The sequence below is a fragment of the Penicillium psychrofluorescens genome (genome assembly GCF_964197705.1).
Source record: "Penicillium psychrofluorescens genome assembly, chromosome: 4".
Taxonomy (NCBI): Eukaryota; Fungi; Ascomycota; class Eurotiomycetes; order Eurotiales; family Aspergillaceae; genus Penicillium; species Penicillium psychrofluorescens.
The window spans coordinates 727,347-741,243 of NC_133442.1; the positions used below are offsets into that span (position 1 = coordinate 727,347).

The 13,897-nt window shown below is 49.1% G+C and overlaps 6 protein-coding genes across 6 annotated transcripts; 5 read left to right on the plus strand and 1 right to left on the minus strand.

The window, feature by feature from the left end:
- Positions 1 to 452: 452 nt before the first annotated feature.
- PFLUO_LOCUS5996 (uncharacterized protein) lies at positions 453 to 2,381 on the plus strand (the record flags this gene model as incomplete). Its single annotated transcript, XM_073783497.1, has 4 exons — positions 453 to 1,201; positions 1,279 to 1,627; positions 1,682 to 2,212; positions 2,274 to 2,381. The coding sequence occupies 4 exons, from the start codon at positions 453 to 455 to the stop codon at positions 2,379 to 2,381; spliced, it is 1,737 nt and encodes a 578-aa protein (XP_073640047.1).
- Positions 2,382 to 3,083: 702 nt separating this feature from the next.
- PFLUO_LOCUS5997 (uncharacterized protein) lies at positions 3,084 to 3,572 on the plus strand (the record flags this gene model as incomplete). Its single annotated transcript, XM_073783498.1, has 1 exon — positions 3,084 to 3,572. One exon carries the CDS (start codon positions 3,084 to 3,086, stop codon positions 3,570 to 3,572), a length of 489 nt encoding a protein of 162 aa, XP_073640048.1.
- Positions 3,573 to 5,814: 2,242 nt separating this feature from the next.
- Positions 5,815 to 7,053, minus strand: PFLUO_LOCUS5998 (uncharacterized protein; the record flags this gene model as incomplete). Its single annotated transcript, XM_073783500.1, has 2 exons — positions 5,815 to 6,846; positions 6,898 to 7,053. 2 exons carry the CDS (start codon positions 7,051 to 7,053, stop codon positions 5,815 to 5,817), a joined length of 1,188 nt encoding a protein of 395 aa, XP_073640049.1.
- An 831-nt stretch (positions 7,054 to 7,884) lies between these two features.
- On the plus strand, positions 7,885 to 10,641 carry PFLUO_LOCUS5999 (uncharacterized protein; the record flags this gene model as incomplete). The annotated part of the gene is made up of 1 exon (XM_073783501.1): positions 7,885 to 10,641. One exon carries the CDS (start codon positions 7,885 to 7,887, stop codon positions 10,639 to 10,641), a length of 2,757 nt encoding a protein of 918 aa, XP_073640050.1.
- Positions 10,642 to 11,284: 643 nt separating this feature from the next.
- Positions 11,285 to 12,015, plus strand: PFLUO_LOCUS6000 (uncharacterized protein; the record flags this gene model as incomplete). Its single annotated transcript, XM_073783502.1, has 2 exons — positions 11,285 to 11,379; positions 11,433 to 12,015. The coding sequence occupies 2 exons, from the start codon at positions 11,285 to 11,287 to the stop codon at positions 12,013 to 12,015; spliced, it is 678 nt and encodes a 225-aa protein (XP_073640051.1).
- Positions 12,016 to 12,538: 523 nt separating this feature from the next.
- On the plus strand, positions 12,539 to 13,645 carry PFLUO_LOCUS6001 (uncharacterized protein; the record flags this gene model as incomplete). Its single annotated transcript, XM_073783503.1, has 5 exons — positions 12,539 to 12,563; positions 12,625 to 13,003; positions 13,054 to 13,189; positions 13,244 to 13,482; positions 13,537 to 13,645. The coding sequence occupies 5 exons, from the start codon at positions 12,539 to 12,541 to the stop codon at positions 13,643 to 13,645; spliced, it is 888 nt and encodes a 295-aa protein (XP_073640052.1).
- Positions 13,646 to 13,897: the final 252 nt, after the last annotated feature.

The following is a 13,897-nucleotide window of genomic DNA, read 5'->3' on the forward strand; positions in this document are numbered from 1 at the left end:
ACCCTTTACTGCACCACAAAGCTGGATAACGAGCTATGGGTACGCAGTTGGATGAAGAGAGGCGCAGCCGACGTTTCTCCAAAGGATCCGACATTGGAGTTTTGATTGGATCGAGCTCTTCTTGACCGACCTGGTTACTAAATGGGGCTTAGTGCACCCAAACCAAGAAAATTAAAGGATTTGTATCCTGGCCAATGAGCTTGGATCTCCGCACGATTTTATTTTGTCGCCATGTCAAAAGCAGACAGCATTGCGAGATCATGCATCAAGAGGGGCTATGTCACTAGGCATCCAACTATCTAGCTACCATCCTAATCTGGCTTCGAGGCTGTGCTTTCTCGTCTTGACGCCGATCGAATCTTCTTTATTGTTACAAAAGGACAGCTGAATCCATGAAAATTCCAATTTCTCATCCTTACCTACTAAAGAACTTGAACTATATCAAACCCAAAATGAACCGTTCACGCCAACATCCCCTTGGCCGACTGGCTCATGGAGTCACCACGGGCATTGGCTTCGCGACCGAAGTGCACTCATACAGAAAAGCGGAAAAAGCAGCCAGAAAAGAGCGAGAACTAGCGCGGCCGCAGCAGCATCAACAAGAACAACAAGAAATATCGCGCTCTGCCTCTCAGTCTCCTCCACCATATACAGAATCTCCTCTAGAAGAGAAGAATAAAACTCTAGACGAGGAAAAGGGAACTGGCATAGCAGATTCCGCCGCTGCTCAGGACGAAATTGAGCGCTCATGGCAACTCGACGAAGCACAAGACGCCGTAGTCGAAGAAAGCTCTGAGCCTCGCAAAAGCAAACAAGGAGTCGCTAACCCGGACAAAGTCATTGGCGCCTTTCTTCAACGCCAGCCTCCTCCTTATGCATCATCAGTGTCATCCCCAGACGGCCTGCGTCCCGTATCCAAACTCATGTACCCCGTTGCGATACCGCAGCGCCGTCCTAAGAATAAGAAGCGTGGGTTTATACGCGCATACGCGCCAGACCTGGAAAACATGGGCATTGACAAAGAGGCTTGGTTCGATTTTATTGAGACGCTCAATGAAGCCAGTCTCGCGAATCCGTGGATTAACGCTATTAATTTGGCGTCGCTTGCGGCTACTCCATTGCCATTTGGGATTTCAACTGCCATTTCGGTGGCGATCATGGTTGCTACGGATGTTGCGATTGAGGTGCAGAGTCGGCATCGGTTAGATCAACCACATTCCTATCGTGCTGCCGCGCGAAAGGATGAGACAATATGCTGATAAGTTTACTATTTACCAGACAAAACAAAGCTCTCGACCGACTCAACAAGGAATTCTTCCGTCCCCGCGGCCTCTACTGCCTTGTAATGACATGGGACCCGACATCCTTCGACGCCCGCACGAACGTCGACGTCAACGCAACCATCCAAAACACGATAAACAGTCAGGGGAGGATGTCCCACATATTCCAGTCTTCCAACGGCGTGACCAATGGAATGGAGTCTTTGCAGACCGCAGAACTCGTCTTCCCGGGTCTTGACTTTCTTGCTACTACGACAAAGGAAGAGCAGAAGGGATTCAAGAAAAAGATGCAGCGCGGCAGGCTGTTCGTTGATGATTACATGGATCGGAGGGCGCAGGCCAAGTTTGTTAGTATATATATTATTCTTTGGAAGATTTACTCATTGACTCACTTTTAATAGCTCGCCGAGAATCCAAACAGCCATCTAACCCAAGGTGGAAAACCAAAATTCCTCTCCAAGTACGCCGATCCAACCCATCCCATGCATGGCGGTTTATCCGGCAACATGATGGGAGGAGCTCAACAGCAGAGCCTTGGCTTTGGCCCAGGGGGCGGCATGCGACGAGAGCTCGAGGACATGGGCGGAGAGTTCGACGACATGGGAAGGATTGGAAGAAGAAGGGAAAGAAGGAGAGGAAGACAAGGCGGTCTTCTCGGGCTGGTCAGCCTGGCTGCACAGTCTGTTGCTGACCGAGACCAACAAAAATACAACTACAACGACAACAGTAATCCACACGCTCCTTATGGCGGATCTGGATATTCTTCATCTCAGCAAAACCCATACAATCAGAACTATCCGCCTGCGCTGAATGGTGGCTCTAATTATGGGTATCATGAGCACGGAAGGCAGCAACAACAATATCACCAAGCCCAAGCCCGAACCGGTGGTGGTGCACGCGGGGTTCTTGGTCTGAACAAGCTTTTGAGTTCGGTACGACCATCTCTTATTCTACAACTAATTCGGATTGATTGATACTGACAGTCGCATACAGAAAGTGCTCTATCTAATGGTCGTCAACATGCCGACTGACGAAGAGATGGCTCAAGCGCAAAGTTTGACTGCTGATTGGAATATCGAGAGTCAGCAACAACAATTCTAATTTAGAATGTTGAGGTTGGTGATTTTGATGAATTGGATTATTTTAGATATTGTGGCGTCTTTTTTGTTTACCAGATATCATATCATATGGTTTTAGTGTATTTCACTCGACTCAAGTAAGGCTTTTGTCTATATACAATATCCAACGTCTGGTAATCTACATGAAAGGCTCAATGGTCCTTAGGGCTTTCTTTCACTTCTTTACGTGTTATTTCTGGTACCTCGTAACCGTTAATTGGCTGATTATGCGTCGCGGCATAGTGCCAGGTCGGCACTACTATTAGGTTATTTCAAAAACACTCCGTGCTTAGCGGTATCGCGATACATCATAATGTATTGGACTTCTTCGTGAAATGACTCATTTGTGAAATACTATAAGTCTCCATCACCCACTCCCTTTCTTCATTATACTCTGCTGCCTTTGTCTATATTTACCTTTTATATGATGAAGACTGTGCTATTTCTATACAGGGCTAACACAGGTAGGCCAGCATAACTTTCATTAGATTTTGCTATGGTTCTTGCTCTCTACTGTCGCTTCAACTAGCTTCTAGCGTCTGTCCTCAATTGGCACCGCCCACTTAAGCTAACGCCGGCTCTAGGGATTCCATTGTATGCTCCTTTGGTGCTGTTATCCGCATTCGCCCTATAGGCTCATACTTGGATTTGCCTCAATCCCGCTCTCTAATATTCAACCATACAAATGATCGAGCTTCGAAATATTGGTCCTGACGAATGGGAGACATGGAAACACCAAAGACTAGCTGCGCTTACGAAAGCACCCTATGCATTCTCATCGAAACTCGCAGATTGGGAGAGTGCGCCTGAGCAACGGTGGCGCGACCGGCTTAGCATGAGTGGCGGCTACCAAGTGGTTGCTTCTCTCGACGACAAGATAGTGGGTATGGCCGGAGGACTTATACTTGACGAGCCTGACGTCGCAGAGCTTGTGTCTATGTGGGTAGTTCCCGCTGCACGAGGTCGTGGGGTCGGGGATGCACTAGTGGCTGCCGTTGAAGAATGGGCCTACGGCACTGGTGCCACCATTTTTAAGCTTTCTGTAGTAGAGGATAATCACCCAGCGCGTAAACTCTACTTCCGGAATGGGTTTGTCGACGTTCAGCTTAAGAGCGGTGATACGGAGATCAATGATATGTGCCGTGAGAGGGTTATGTTAAAGAAAAAGCAATAGGACTAGCTAAAGTCTGTCCGGCGTCATGGGGCAAAGCGCTCAAGATGATAAAGGTTACGAACATATAGCAAAGGTGTTGAAAAATAAGAACTATTATATTTCACAATCGTCGCCCGAAACTGTGGTATATAGCTTGTACCATCTGCTCGAGCTAAAGAGAATGTTATAGTGCGTTTCTCGTATTGGTGCTGTTATTCTTCGTCTCGGGCCTATACAATATGAAAGGCCATAAACGCTTCCGAACAGTGGGAAGTGCTTGTGATTGAATCAGTCGTATTACTCTTGGGATATCGGGATAGATTACTATTAGACCGGGCCTGGTGATGACACCTCTTCAACGTAGTCTATATCAAAAACACACATATGGTGTACAAAAAACCCTCTCCATATCCAGAAATTACAAATTATTCTAATAAGCCCAGATGATTCAATCGTATTGACTGCCCATTTACGGCCGGATATCACCAACTCCCAGTGCGGCTGCTTAGTCAACAATCCATCGACATTCGATGCTCAGTTTTGCGTCATACAAACCTATTAATGATTCTTCCTTCACAGTAAACAAGCACCCAAATGGAGCGTCCAGCATGTGAGCCATGCTATACATGTCGGCGACGGCGTATCCAATGCGATCAGACCAAAATTCCATGCGCGAAATGCGAAAAAGCTGGATTAGAATGCCACGACTCAAGACCTCTCCGATGGGTTAAGGGTGTGGCAATTCGTGGCAAGATGCAGGGGCGTTCATATGGGGGGCTAGCTGCAGCAGACAAGAATGCACTAAAAAAGTCCATACCTACTCCTATCGTGCCATCGTCTTTGCAAGATCCTTCTATTGCAAACCTGAATCCAGTATCCAGGTATTATATTGACTACTGTTCGGCTTTCGCTCTTCCAAAAAAAAGGGAGATTTCTGACATTGAATACAGATAATGACCGCATATGCAAGCTATTTATCGTGCACGACAGCCACAAAAACCCCTTTCGAAGTCTGATCTCTTTCGGCCTAAGGGATTCGGTTCTCCTTGAATCCATTCTTGCTCTGGCAGCACGTCATCATGCCAACTCGGACCAGACATTTTATCAACCTCGAATAATAAAATCTGGCTGGTACGATGATGCCAACCGCAATGCGCTTCAATTCAAGCACCGCGCCATGGAACAGCTGTCACTTGCGTTAAGTGATACGATTCTGTCCCGACAAGACACGAAAGTGGCTAGTATCTTCCTGTTAGTGTTCCTAGATTTGTTAGAATCAGGAAGTGATGGATGGAATATCCACCTCGAAGGAGCTAAAAGTTTGATCTCGTCTACTCGGTCTCCTAAGTCACAGGCTGGTATCAACTACGGTCCCGGCCAGACTATGCAAGAGATTCGATGGTTTATCACCAAGCAGATATATTTGTTTGTGCAATGACCACAGGTGGTTAATAGTTGGCTAACTGGCATAATGGCAGGATTGAAACTCTTGGGTCGCCTTTCATTCGCCCGGAATTATTATCCCAATTGAACTTTACAGACCAGCTAGGATTCGACCCCCAAGAAACAGTTGAACGTTCCTTCCTTGGGTGTCCGGAATATTTATTGGCCGCAATACAACGTCTCTCGGCTATTAGAGACAGCATTCCAGCCTCAAAACCACTTGGCAAAATCGCCATTCTCTCTTATATACGCAGCACCAGCAGCGTGCTTGAACGTATTCACAGATTTGATAGTTTTGTTTGGGCATCAAATCTCTTGCAGCACTGCTCTTCACAAGAAATGAACAACTTAGGCACCCTGTCAGAAGCATACAAGTTCGGCGCTCTTATATACGGACGGCGTGTTCTCGAGGCACTTGGACAAGATGTGTCATTCCAGGAGGATTTCATTTCCGAGCTTTTCGGTCAAATTGACGCATTGCGAGTACACTCCTCCTTGTTCAAATGCGTGCTCTGGCCCATTTTTGTTGCCGGCTTGGAGTGTCAACAGTCACAACGAAGATTTATTTCTGGTCATCTGGAGAGATTCTGGGAAGTCACCAAGTGTGTGAATGTAATCAATGCATCGGAGATCTTGCAGGTGTATTGGCAGAGGGAAGATCAGACACAACTGGCTTCGTCGGGATGGATATTTAGTATTGGTCGGTTGGAACGTGATTGGCTTCTTATATAACTTGAAAGTATAAAGGACTGGACATGTACTACAACGGGAAAAACTTGAAACTTTACTTATGAGATCATATTGACCAGACTCCCAATAGTTACTGTCCCTCGAGGATTGCTGTGAAGGCTTGAAACAAATCCTCCTTCAAATCTTCCCAATTCTCCAATCCCACACTAATCCTTAACAACTTTCGGTCCACCCTAGAGTCCGACAACGCGCGCCACTCAATCAAAGACTCTACCCCACCGAGGCTGGTAGCGTGCTGAAAGAAACTCAGCTTGCTAGGCAACGCCCTTGCAAAATCTTCATTCTGCAAGACAATGGAGAAGACAGGCCCAAAACCATTCGGCATCTGCCTATGAAGCCACGGTTCGTCTTGGAGACTAGCATGGTAAATCTTCTTCAGCACGCTCTGCACGATTCCTTCTTCCGTGTCTGGTGCACGACTCGAGGTATTGAGAGCGCTGTGTAGCCACGAAATCAACTTCGCAGAGCTTTGGCTCGACCGCTGCACTCGCACCTCCAATGTTCGCAGACTGCGAGTCCCCAGCCAACTCTCTATGTTACCCATGACATTCCCAAGAGCTAATCTGTCTTCCAGCAACTGCTTGTGCCAGTCTTCACGCTTGACGGCAAGCACACCGCAGAGTAAATCGCTGTGTCCGCCAAGATACTTAGACCCAGAGTGCATGACAATATCCGCTCCCCACAGGAATGGATCCTGTAGACCTGGCGGAGCGAAGGTGCTGTCGACAATGAGGTAGGCACCTCTTGCATGTGCCTTTAAAGCATATTCTTCAATGCTAAACGCCGTGCCGTATGGGTTGACTGGAGTCTCTAATAAAATGACATCTCCAGCCTCAAGGCTCTCTGCCGGACAGCTGATGTTTAGCTTCTGGAGTCCGGAGAGACGGGAGATGACGGCGATGACTTCATGGCTACCGTGATAACCCTCTCCGACGGAAATGCGGCGTGGATTGAGCAGGGTTAGGGCGGCGTGTAGAGCTGCTAGGCCTGTGGCGTAGCTCACGGCATGGCCTTTAAGAAGCGAGGAGAGAACAGCTTCGAAGCGGGTTGCATTGGGTGCGAACTCGCGTGAATAGACATAGTTCTTTCCGTTGAACTCAGCCTGCACGAAAGTTAAGATTTTCCTAGGTAGTTGAGTCGACGGGATACATACAACAGGATCCTCGGAAGGAAGCAGCTCATCCGGTGCATTGGGATACCGGAAGGTTGTGGACAGGTGTATGGGAGGCGCGACATCGGTCACCAGGTTGAGAGGATCGTCGGCATGCAATGCCTGCGTTGAGGGCTGGGCGATGTTGGAGGGAGCCATTGAAGAAAAAAAAATTCAGATTGCAAAGCAATTGCAAAGCAATTGCAAAGAATCATGAAATATATATATTCTCCAGTGCATGAACCTACCAAGACCCACGCTCACTAACTTCCGAAAGCGATTCCTGCGGCGAGTTCACGCTTTGGTGCCCCACTCCCGTCAAGTTCCTAAAATGGATTAGAGCACCCACTTTTTCTCGGTGATTAGAGCCAATGACCATTCAGCCATCACAAATTGACTGTTCGCCCATCGCATCTTCAGTTTGCAAAACCATGCACATTAAGACCGTTGGAATGTAAACTAGGCACTGCGAAAAGCGAGGTAGTGCCGATGTGAGGTTGTGGTTGTCTGAGGAGACAAGATTGGGGCAGCTTTTTGAAATGCGCTAAAACCTCAGCCATGCCCAGTTAAAAAGAAACATTTATTGCTGCCATAAATTTTCGACTCATATGTTTCTGCCTCAGTTGCCAAATTTTGAGCTTTGCGACCATTTCGACATCGTTTAGTTCGACGAGGTACACCTGCACTTCCTATTCGGGACCCCGGCCCCAGATCTAGAGCCAATGCGTTGCCCGCCTCACCAACCCAGAGTCACAAAGGTGAAAACTGCGTCATACTGGAACTAAAAGTTCATAATTATCGCAAAATATGAGTCAACTAATTCAGACGTCTGATTCTAGCGTTTTGAGGCTCTTTGTTGGTCACAATATTTAAACGACAGCATTGCCACTACAAACAATCCAGACAAGCGCAACCTCATTACTGGTCTCCCATAATAAGGTCACAATCAACTGTGCTAGACCTTATTATTTCTGTTGACCAAACACCAAAATGGCGTACAACGGAGCCCTGCCGCAGACTCTCAAGTCCATTACGGCCACCAAGATTACCGAGCTTGCCAAGCAGCGTGCACTGTTCGACGAGCGCAAAAATGAGATCCTCTCCGCCGCCAATGCTGCGCCGGATTTGCGAACTCGCGCCCATGCTCTTCTAGACGGCTTGTCGCGCTTGAAAGGCTATCCGAAGGACGCCCTCGACAAAGATGACATGGACCTGGATGTTGATTCGTCGGGCAGTGATTCCGAATCCGAGACTGGGGATATTTACTCCCCCGGAATGGGTCAGCTGTATCATGCCGATCACACGAATATTCGGCGCTTCCTCTTACAGGGCCGCTACGATGCGTCGATCTCAGAAACAACAATCAACGACTGGATTGCTCAACTTGAAAACGAGCTACGGTACCTGGAGCTCAAGCATGAACATGCCGACTTTTACAGCAAGCTGGTGACCGAATGGCTGGTGCATCTGGATCAACGCACGACCTTGCAAACATCAGACGATACAGACGACACCACATCGAACAAGTCGGCAACAAGCTTTGAGAACGTCGGGCGCGCAGAAATGCACGAACAGCGAGCTACATGGGAGTCTCTCGTCTTTTCGCCTGCCACAGCTGTCAACTATGGCAAGATCCACGATTATCTCGACAACCTCTTCACCAAGACCAAGTTGTCGCGGGAAGCTCTCAAATTATTGAGAGAGAGCATCCAAAAGTTTGGGACAGACCTGGCCGCTAAGCAAGAGTGGCTTGATGTTAATGAGCTTACATGGGTTTCCAAGGCGTTGATGAAGACCGACCTTCTTAGCAACGAGAAGACAACCATCCTGAAGGAGTTTATGCGGAATAAGGAAGTCCTGCAGGAGGTGGCGGACGTGCTCAATATGCGCCTCGCGTCCCTTGAAAGCTGGAAATGGGACGAACAAGGCATTCCCGTTGAAATGCGCCGCCAGCTCAACGGCAAGTACCGTGTTTTCATGGACGAAGATCTTCTCGACAGTCTTCTGCTGCAATATCTGGGCACTACCTGGGCAGTCAAGCTGCGAAAGGTCTTTGAGAACTTTCTGCACTCTCATGCATGGCTGGAATTGCGAGAGGATATTCCTGCCGAGTACACAAAGAGACGCAAGTATTTCCTGGGCGCACGAGCTGCCCCGGGCCTGCAGACCGTGAATGAACTTCGGAAGCAGACATACGAAGAGGAGTATTTCATGAGCCAGCTTCCTACTTCTACAGACGAGGGGGCTAGAAAGTACGATGACGATGGACCTCAGACCAAAAACGCTCTTCAGACGAAACACTCCCTTCTTCATCTCCTCATAACCGAGTCCATTATCCACAAAACTCAGCGCGGCGAGTTCACGGCTGTTCGTTCTGATTTCCAGTGGTTCGGGCCTTCGATGCCTCATCCAACAATCCTCACAGTGATGGGTTACTTTGGCGTCCCAGAGATGTGGCTGAACTTCTTCAGGATTTTCCTTGAGGCTCCTCTACGCTTCGTCCAGGATGGCCCAGATGCGCCGGTTCAAGTCCGCAGACGAGGCCTCCCAATGAGTCATACACTCTCCGATTGCTTCGGGGAGTCTGTTCTGTTCTGCATGGACTACGCGGTAAACCAAGCCACAGATGGAGCATTCCTTTACCGACTTCACGACGACTTCTGGTTCTGGGGCACAGAGAATTGCTGTGTCAAAGGGTGGAACTCCATGTCCGAGTTTGCCAGCGTTATGGGGCTCACTTTCAACCAGGAAAAGACCGGGACTGTGCGCATGACCAACTCTGAGCCAACAGAAACAAAAGCCAAGGCACTCCCTGTCGGTGACATCCGTTGGGGATTTTTGGTACTTGATGCGAAGCAAGAAAGGTTTATCATTGATCAGAAGCAAGTAGATCAGCATATCGAGGAACTGTCGCGACAACTCGCGTCTTGCAAGAGTGTTTTCGCCTGGGTTCAAGCGTGGAATGGGTACTTTGGGCGTTTCTTCGCCAACAACTTCGCCCGGCCGGCCATGTGCTTTGGACGAGACCACATAGACATGGCGATATCGACATTGAGCCGTATTGAGCGAACACTCTTTGGAAAAGATTCAAGTGACACCTCTCAAACCAGCGGCGTCGCGGACTATCTACGATCGATGATCGCAGACCGATTCAACATCCACGGCCTTCCAGACGGATTCTTCTATTACCCAGCCGAACTGGGAGGCCTGGGCCTTCTCAACCCGTACATCCGGCTCCTGTCTATGCGCGAGAATATTAAACAAACTGCTCGGCGACGCCTCCAAAAGGCTTCACTGAGCGATGAGCGCTCTTACAGGCTTGCCAAAAACAACTTCGAGAAGAATGGGCCCGAGTATGGCGCCGCTGTGGCCTGGCGCAAGGAGCAAGACGAGTCGCTTCCTTTCATGTCGCTCTACGAGTACACTAAGTACCCAGAGACATACAGCTCGGCCCTCCACGAGGCGTACAAGGATCTTACGGAGGTGCCGGAAGAGAAAAATGTGGCTGCGACGGCCGCGTTCGTCAAAAGCCAAGCAGGGTTGAGAAATTCCTCGGGCAAATTGAGCAAGAAGAGTGCCATTTCTGCAAATTCGAGGCACATGACGCCTTACTGGCGCTGGGTGGGAGAGCTGTATCATGGTGAGATGGTACGTACCTATGGTAGTCTAGCAGCGGTTAATCGGGAGTTCATGCCACTGGGGGTGGTGAAGACGCTTCAAGAGGGCAAATTTCGGTGGCAGGGCTGAGATTATCTCTTTATTGAGTACATAATTTTAATGATTTAAATGATTGTCCCTTCTATTTGTTTTCGCGAATTTCCTAAGTATTTATATGCCTTATTTGTATCCTGCTCTCATTTTCCCATTATATATAAAGTTCAGGTATCAAAAAATCAACAAGCCACAGACCATGCTGTGGTAGAGTTCTTTTGCATCATTTATCCTAGAGCTTCCTGGATCAAATGGGCGTGGTTGCCAACACAGACCCCGGGATCTCGAAGGTCAAGCCCAGGAACTGATGATGGAACTATTCCCCATTTGCTCCGGTTCCTGCATTAAATTGTTGTAGCTCGTGTCGCTTCTTCCTAACTTGACCTTTTGGAACTAAAACAGATATCAAGCAGGGAAAGTACCACCCAGCTGCTTCCCAAGCAGGGATAGTCCTCGCGGCTTCCCTGGCCAATATTAACACCATTTACACCCGCTGTGGCTGTGAGTCAACTAATTCATTTACAAGTCTCCATCTGCGATCTGCTATAAATTTACGTTGCCAACAGTCCTGCGAGAACGCAGCGAAAGCTCCATCAGGCTCATACCAACGTGGTCGAGCTCTCTCTTTATCTATCCTAACACAAACAACATTTTCCAAGTGTTGGACGACACCGGAGTCATGACCATCAAGCGAGTTCTGACGCCCTATCGGTCTCGAGACAGCACGAGCTGGCTCGATGCCATGTATAGGGACAAAACGCGCATCGACCCGAGGTAGGTTTTCCCTCTTCTAATACTGTCATATATCATTCTGACAACGACCGTAGAACTTGGGAAGCGCATCAAGTGACCCTCACGGAGTTCAGACCCCAGAAGAGGTCACTCAATAAACTGGGTCCGTATTTGCGCAACATGAACATCATCTCGCCCAAGCCACGACGCCTCTATGGCGTGACCCGTTGGATTGAGAGAAACTCTGAAATCTGGGCAAAGGGTGGCTTGGAGCCCGTTCCCATTGACGACCACATTGACGACTACGACCAGGCTTGTTACTTCTCCGAAGACGAGGTGCTGCAGCCCATCTCCCTGGAGGCTATTCCTCCATTCCCAAAACAGAACGCTGAGGACACTCTGTTTGGGACGCAGAACCTCCGGAGGCAGCCCCGCCAGGGGTCGCGCCAACCCAACTACATCGAGATATTTGACGACCAGCCAGATTATGCGCCTTACCCGGGATTGGAGAGTCCGGCAGGCTATATCTCGACTGCGTCGTCCTTTGACAACTCCTTCGGTGCCTCGGACAACGAATGGCCTCGAATCGCTGGGAGGGCCATTACCAAAAGAGTTCGGAAGGTGGTGTCGAAGAGTACGGATATATGCCGTACTTTGAAGAAGAAGTTGGAAAGGTGACGGGGTCCTTCCTTATGTTAAATTCTCCTTTTCTTTGTTTCGGGAGCTGGCCCCCGTATAATTTCTTTGGATGCGAATGATCTTCTTGTACTTTTGAAGTCATGATCATGTATAATGAGGCACTATTTCCGATCAAGTCATTTAGTTTGCAACCTGATCAGCTCTGAAGCAAACTCTTCGCCCAGGTAGTTTCTAGTCGGTTTTATCGAGGCCTCTTTTCTTGTAAGATGGAATCAGTCTGTATCTATTCGAGAGCCATTCGATCCCATGGTGAGCATCTGGGCTTGACACATCTCAACACTGTCAATATATTCAGGGACCGCAAATTCTCCTCGTCTGGTATAGTACATGTAGTCTTGTTCCCGTATAATAGTTCTACAAGTACTGCGTGTGTAGTCCGTTCGCCCCACCTGCCCTACTGATCTCGGCTGACTTACCCAGAACGCCAAAAGACAACTTGGCTCCCGCAACATCGAGACCAACACTCTCCAGTTAATTCCTCACCTCCCACCAGAACAACAAGATGGACCCATTTTCAGCAGAGGGCGGTACGCAATCTCGCGAAGTTCCTTCTTTCCTTCTCCCACTAACCCTATTTGCCCCCTGCAGAGCTCCTCAACATCCACAATGCCTTCCACCAAGGCCAATACGACAACGTGATCGAGTTCGACACCACTGCCCTGTCCCCGGAGAACCAGCTGCCCGCCCGCGTGCTCAAGCTGCGTTCTAAGATAGCCCTCGGTCGTGCCGATGAGGTGCTCTCCGAAGTCTCCTCCGAAGAGGACACCCCCGACCTGGCCGCCACCAAGGCCCTGGCTCAGCACACGGCGGGCGACGCAGACGCCGCGTTACAGCTCGTTCAGGATCTGGCGGAGAACTACCCGGATAACGTGACTGTTCAGGTGCTGGGCGGTACGGTGCTCCAAGCACAGGGTCATAGCGAGGAGGCGCTGGCGCTGTTGTCTAAGCACCAGGGAAACATTGAGGCGTGAGTGACATCAAAAGTCATGCCAGGGATATAATACTGATGCCATATAGTGTCGCCCTGATTGTCCAGATCCACCTTCAGCAGAACCGCTCCGATCTTGCCGTCAAAGAAGTCCAGACTGCCAAGCGCTGGGCGCAGGACTCGCTGCTCATTAACATCGCCGAGTCCTGGGTTGGAATGAGAATTGTATGTGATGTTCACAAAGAAGGGATGTAGACTATCTGACAGTGACTCTTACAGGGGGGAGAGAAATACCAGGCCGCCTTCTACGTCTATGAAGAACTCGCCTCCGCACCTAGCACGGCTGCCCCGCTCTCGATTACCGGCCAGGCTGTCGCAGAACTGCACCTGGGCCGTCTGCCCGAGGCTGAGGCCGCACTCACCGCCGCACTGGAGAAGTACCCTGATCAGGCGGAGCTGATTGCCAACAGCATTGTGTTGAACGTGTTGGCGGGCAAGCCGAGCACGGACCTGGAATCGTATGTCTTCCTTTGTTTGGGAGTGATAACAACTGCTAATAATTCCCCGTACAGCCGGCTACAGCAGGTCAACCCCTCGCACCCTCTTCTCTCTGATATCCAGGAGAAGAGCGAGTTCTTCGACACTGCGGCTGCGAAGTACTCGCCCAAGGTGACCTCATAGTTCTTTTTGGCCGTTCTTTTTTCTTTTCTTATGAGTTGCCACGATTCCACACCCAAGTTATATTACCTGCCATTTCCCCGTTCTCCGTGTCTATCTTGTATCCGTGCCGGGCTTAAAAACTGCTTGAGGTATAGAATAATGGCGTTCCACTACACAACACTACTCTGGATAAAATTGCAGTACCAAAAGGATCATATGTTTATTGTAGTTATGCGGTGCGTAGCCTTATTAACTGAACACATCCATAGTCGT